Source organism: Lonchura striata, chromosome 25 (genome assembly GCF_050655825.1).
Source record: "Lonchura striata isolate lonStrDom1 chromosome 25, ASM5065582v1, whole genome shotgun sequence".
In the NCBI taxonomy this organism is placed as follows: domain Eukaryota; kingdom Metazoa; phylum Chordata; class Aves; order Passeriformes; family Estrildidae; genus Lonchura; species Lonchura striata.
Window position 1 is genome coordinate 601,230 of NC_140727.1, and position 6,201 is coordinate 607,430.

Sequence of the window (6,201 nt, forward strand, 5' to 3'; positions counted from 1 at the left end):
GCAGTCTGACCAAGGACAACATGCCTAAAACACTCGCAGATCTTAAGGGAAAGAGAAATTATTGGTGTTTAATTCACCACTAGGTGTCACGACGTCTTCATTTTTAACCAGACTACTGAGTTTTTCTATGCCTACCAGAAAGAAAAAAGCTTAAGATGAAGGCAGGAAGCCAGTGTATTAGCCAGATACCTAGGCCCACTCCAATCTAAATTCTTTTAGTAAAGTCAGGTTAGTAGATAGCACATTCAAAAGAAATAAAAATAGAGAAATCAGCCCCATCCCTTTTGCAGATTACTTCTATAATTACTTCTATACTTCACTACACCATAGTGAAACACCAAGAATGTTATGAATACAGATGATTGTAAAGTTCAGCATGCTTAATACATCACAGGATTCCTTTTTATATTTGTTTGTATTACCCTGCCAGGAATGAGCCCCAGATGCAGTAGAATGACAGGTAGATGAAAGTGAAAAAGGTTTTCCCACACTTACAATATGATTCTTAGAAGAGCTGATTATTTGAAAGTCCATCTGTGTTGTTACTGACAAATACTGTAATTTTTTGTGGCTTTGTTGACCAATAAATATACAGACACAAATCTATGTACATATTTTAATATACATTCATGGGAAAAACATGGGTCAGGAAGAGTTAATGCAACTACCCCTCCCATTGCCACGTACATTTCCTATGCTGCCATGCTATCCAGGGATGTTTCACCACTTCCTGATCTGCTGGCTTTTCTATTGAAAAAGCTAGTTTCATGTTCTCCATTGAGCTGAGACTTTTATCTCCTTCCTTGCAAGTAGACAAATTCTCTTCAGGGTAAGGTTGGAACATATTGGATTTTCAAGTGTGTGTACTTGAGGCAGCCAGGAAAGGGGTGAGGAGCGCGCTCGCTCTCTCTCTCTCTCTCTCTCTCTCTCTCTCTCCACAGTTTCCACAATACCCTTCTAAACGGGATAAAAAAGAGTTGTGGCCTTGTCAGGAGAAGGACAAACAAATGGTTCATGAGTGCTTTGCCCCTTCTCTCTACATATTACATATCCCATTTAATGCACAAGGGTCTGGGGTAGACATGAACCCACCAGCCCAGGAAGAGGCAGGAGACCTGATCCATCAGCCTAGATGCTTCTGGGCACTTTTAGGAATTTGGCAAGAAGAGTGGACTGAAGCAGCTGCCCAGTATGGGCAGATGTTTTTTCCTCTGACCCCTTGTAGAGTACACATTTACTGGATGATGTACAGCTTGTTCTCTGAGCCAAAGGAAAAATCCAAACATTGCTGGCTGCAGTCAGATTTTTTTTGACCTCTTAAGTAGCTTAACATGGTACTGGCCTTCTTTCCCATTTTAGGTCTTTCCCTTCCTAAACAGCAGAAGGGATTTAATGATACAGCTTCTCAGGTACCTACATAATGCCCTGAGCTGGATTTGTGATAATTGTCTTTATATTTTGTTCACTTTTTGAGACATCCTAGAGAAACAGGGAAATACAGAAGGGAACCTCACAAGTGACTTTTTCTCTTCTAGGTGCAAAGGGTGTTTTTATTGCAATGTGCTATGAGTTTCCATCTTCCTATTCTTTAAGTTAGGAAATTGAGAATCAGCATTTGCACGAGAATTTAAGACTCTACAGTTTCCTGCATCCTTCAAAGTAAAGTCGCTGGGTGGTCTTGGCACTGAGCTCTCATATGGAGCCAGTAAAGGTGACTTTTAGAAGTGCAGAAACCAAGAGATCTGATTCACATTAAAAATATGTAATTAATCTACTCCATAAATTAAGATTGATTCATATTCCATATTTTCTGTGGAAGCAACACGAAAGACTTCACCACTTAGGATTCAGTGGGCATTTTGGATATTTGTTTAAAAGGGAGGCTGTTCCACTTTTTACTTTTCTTTTCATAGTTGTCTCTTAATTTAATAACATTGCCTTAATATTTCCTTTGCTATTACAGAAATTCATATAAAATTTTCTTACTATTTTTCCAATTTATTTGCCTTGGGCTTTTGACAATATCTTCTGTCTGTCTGCTTCACTTTTGTAAAATTGGAAAGTGTTATAGTAAAATCACAGAAAAGCAGGGGAATTCAACAGCAGGTGCTGGGACTAAGAATATTTTCCACCCATTCTCTAAATTAATGGAGTGTATTTCAAACTGCCATAGTCTTTAATCTATAGATTTAGTTCATTAATCACCATTCTTAACAAATACAGGGCAAACTGAATGTCATTATTAATTAATTAATTTATTTATTGCACCTGATAGGAAATGGGAATATAATGCCTCAATTTATTTTCTGACCCCTCATTTTCAGGTCCTGAAACAAAGCCCATGCCTCCTAGATTGAAGAACCTGCCATTTCTGCTCTTTTTCCCGTTTCCCGGAATAGGAAGAAGTTTCCCATCCACATCTGTCTGTGAGTGACACTCACTTGCGAGATGTTTCCCTCTCCTGCACCGAGGGCAAAGGTCTGGTGGCTTGTTGGGCTTTGAAAGTTGTGGGCAGTTCCTTTTAATATGTCCTTGTGCCCCACACCCAAAGCACCGTCTCTCTGCATTAGGGTTGCTCTTTGTATAATTTGCAAGAGCTTCCCTAACACGTTTTTCAATTTGATCCCCCAAGTGTTCCTCCATGATGGAAGCAACATGTTGTGGTGTCCCCACCTTGCTGCACGCCTCGATCATGTCTGCCAAAGTGGCCTGGTGCGGCATCATGCTGATGATCCGTCTGCACTCCGGATTGGCATTGGAGAACGCGAGGCTTTTGATCAGGTGTGGTTTTGCTCCCTCCTCGCTCACCTGCCGCTCCACCGCCTGAGAAAGACGATCCACGAATGAAGAAAACGGCTCTGCAGGACCTTGTTTGATCTCGGTGTAGATTGTGTCCTGGACCCCCGCTGGAGCAATTTGAAGAATCGCCCTCCATGCTGCCTCTTTGATGTCACTGAGCACGTGACGCGGGAGCCTCACCGCCTGTTGAGTTGGATCGTCCTCAGGAGGATCACCAGCAAGCTGCGCCATGGTGAGGTTCGCATTCGGCCCGCCCTGGTATCTGGCTCTCAGCTCCTCCAGGGATCTCCTCCATGCCTTCTGCCACACGAGAGCTTGGGTGTCTGTAAGAACTGATGTCGCAAGATATTTAAGATCATACGGTGTTAAATCATACATTCCAAAAATACTTTTTGACATTTGCTTGAAATATGGTGATGACAACCCATTGTCCCGAATGGCCTTAGCTAAATCTTTGATTGCTCCACGGTCCAGGCGTTCCCATCTCGGGTTTTGGCCCTGAGCGTCATAGTTCACTGGCATCATTATATTTCCCGAGCCCTGCAATAAACCTTTCTCTTTCTCCAACTCTGCTCGAATGTCCTGCCAGTCCACTTTTGCGCTCTGCAAAGCTGTAAATTCAGTGGGTACTTGCCTGTAGAGTGGAGTCATCTGTTGTGGCTGCAGTTCTGGTGCAGCAGCACTCACCGATACCAATGGCGTCTGCAGCATCTGCGAAGATGAAGGCTGGAAGACCCTGGAGAAAAGTGAAGCATCTGCTGTGGAGGAGAACACATGACTGCCTTGCATTATTTGGAAAATTTTTGGAAGATGAACCAACAGTTCTGGCTGTGACTCCAAGGCTGTGCTTAAATATCGTAAAAGAAATTCAACAACCCCCTTTGATATTAAAATTGACTCTCCCTGCCCCGAAAGTTTGGCAGACCTTGATTTTGGAATTGTCCAAGCTGGGACACCCTCCGAAGCGGTGATGCGTATCGTTTCCTCCCGTTGCTGCGCCTCAGCAGAAGTGTCCTGAGTCCCGCACTGTTCCGGTGTTAGTGGAGGTTCCTGCTGCCGTGCAGATGTGACTTTTTTCACCCTGGATTTTTTAAATAAGAAACTGGAAAAAAGTCCTGCAATGTTACAGTCGCACCACTGGGTGGCGCAGTGCCTCGACCGGACAAGTTCTGCGAAGCCTGTTGCAATGTTGTGGTTCCGCCGCTAGATGGCGCTGCCGCCTGACCAGCTGAGGTCGGAACCGCACTCTGCTCTTCAATCTGCACTTCTGACAAACATTTTAACACCTCTTCTGTCAACTGATTTACATTTGCAAATCCCGCACTAATTCCCGATAAACCTTTGAGCATTTCTCCTAACAACTGATTCACGTTTGCAATCCCTGCAGTTGATGAAACTGACTCTTGTTGTAACAACTGTTCTAATTCGGTCGTGTCAGAAGCAGACAGGGATTGGCCGTGGGCTTGGGCCGTCTGTTGCCATGGGAACGATCCCTGCCTGCGTCATCTCAGGGGAGTGAACGCTCCTGCTCCGACCCTGGCTATGCTTTGGCCTCGCTCCGCCCCGCACCGCCTCCGAATCAGAGCCACTGCCGTCCCCCCCAAGGCTGACGCAATCACCTTCCTGTTCCCATTCCAACCCTGATGTTTCCGTCTCACTTTGCCCGTCTCCTGGCTCCATGCCAGCACCCACAGCCTGCGCGCGCCGGCTCCGCCCCCTGTGTGCCCGTCCCGCGCGTTCGAAAGGTGAGAAATCCCCTCCACCCGTGGCTGTCGGGTTTTGCTCGACCTTCACACACGTGCCTGCCGCCTGAGCTGCAGCGAGGAACGCCTCCCGCTGTCCCTCTGCCGCTTCCTCAGCAGCCCTGGCTGCCGCGGTCAGGGAGCTAAGTTCCCACGCCCTTTGGGCGGCCGCTTCTGCGGCCTCATGGATTCTCGACATTGAACGCGTCACCGGGCGCTCCGAGCGTACCACCGTCGCACTCGCACCCCCCGCTTTCGCCCCGATCCGTCCCGCCTCCGCCGCTCTCCCCGGCCTCGCCTTCTGCGCGGGCTGTTTTGAACTCCCAGCCTGCGCAGATGTGGAGGCGCTTTCCTCTCCCTCCTCCCCCTGCTCTGCACTCACGTTCGCACCTTCCCCCACCGGAGCTGCTGCCGCCGCCGCTGCCCCCCCCAGCGTGGGTTTGGACTTGGGCAATGCCTTCCTCCCACTGAGGGTCGCGGCTGTGCCTGGCTCGCCCGCCTCCGTCTGGGGAATTTCTGCGTCGGAGGAGCTTAGGGACTCTTGGGAAACTGAGGAACAGTGAGAACCCGGGGACACGGGACGCGATGGGGTATCATCTCCCTGATTTTCCACAGAAAGCAATCCTGCCTGTCCTGTGTCTGTGGTGAGAGGATCTGTCCCAAGCTGCTGGCCGGACTGTCCCCCCTCCTGTTTGTCACCAGGAGCCGTAGCTGCCTGGCTTGAGCTGCCACGTTGTGAGAGTGACTCTAAAACTGTTCTTGCTGAAGATAAAAGTTTTGCGGCAAGCTTATTATTTTTTATAGCCTGATAATATAATTGCTTGTTAATTTCCTGCCAAAAATTTGGCTCATACAATAAATGTGGATCTGAGTGTGGGAAGTTACACCGCACCCATAATAATAAATCTTTCAACTCCTTTTGAGCAATCTCTACCGGATGGGCAGAGATGATGCCCTGGAAAGCAGATACTATTTCTTTTTCCTCTTGGGAGAATTCCCCCCCCATGTTCTTAATTTTGACCGTTCTCACCAAAAGCTGTGTCGGCTCGAGGTCAGTCCGGAGATGGCACTGATCACCGTCCAGCAGGTCACAGGTGAGAGATCCCAGGCGCGCTTCTGGGTCATCTCCTCCCTGGAAAGTCCCCGAGACGAGTTGTTTCGGTGAAGGTCAGGTTCTTATCTCGAGCTGTCTGCTCCCTCTCCTCTCGTCTTGGAATTTGCGGCGAGTGTGTGCTCTGCTCTTCTCTCTTTTTTTTTTTTTTTTTTTTCTCCACTGATGCAGGTTGGAGGTTGTTTGATGTTTCTTTTTGGTCTTCTTGCTGGTGCCCACCCACAGGGACGCCAGTTGTGAGAACCCCGGGTTTGGCTGGGGTTCTCGTGTGGTGGTAGAGCTTCTCCTCCAACCCATGTTCCCAAAGGAAAACTCCGCAGTCTCTTCTTGTTCGGTCTCAAGATGTTTTATTGCTAGTTATCTAACAGATTAAGTTCTCGGGCTGTGGCCCTTTGGTCAGCGGCCCAGGCAGAGAGGCACACACTCCTGACACCCTGACTGTCCGGTGTCTTCTTCTCCTCTCTCCCCGCCCAGGGCTGCTGCTATCTTTTATAAGATATATTACGTATAACATGTTTACAATTATTCCCCAATACCTATTACCTACGT

The 6,201-nt window shown here is 47.6% G+C and overlaps 1 protein-coding gene across 2 annotated transcripts; it reads right to left on the reverse strand.

Moving 5' to 3' along the window:
* Nucleotides 1–2,234: 2,234 nt before the first annotated feature.
* LOC144247761 (endogenous retrovirus group K member 6 Gag polyprotein-like) lies at nt 2,235–6,099 on the reverse strand. 2 transcript variants are annotated; one of them, XM_085560443.1, is made up of 2 exons: nt 5,572–6,099; nt 2,235–3,901 (listed from the first exon to the last, which is right to left on the reverse strand). In XM_085560443.1, exons 1-2 carry the CDS (start codon nt 5,664–5,666, stop codon nt 2,260–2,262), a joined length of 1,737 nt encoding a protein of 578 aa, XP_085416569.1. In that variant the 5' UTR covers nt 5,667–6,099; the 3' UTR covers nt 2,235–2,259. The 2 variants fall into 2 exon arrangements, with proteins under 2 accessions (XP_085416569.1, XP_085416570.1); XM_085560444.1 differs by having other exon boundaries at nt 2,235–3,880; nt 5,572–6,098.
* Nucleotides 6,100–6,201: the final 102 nt, after the last annotated feature.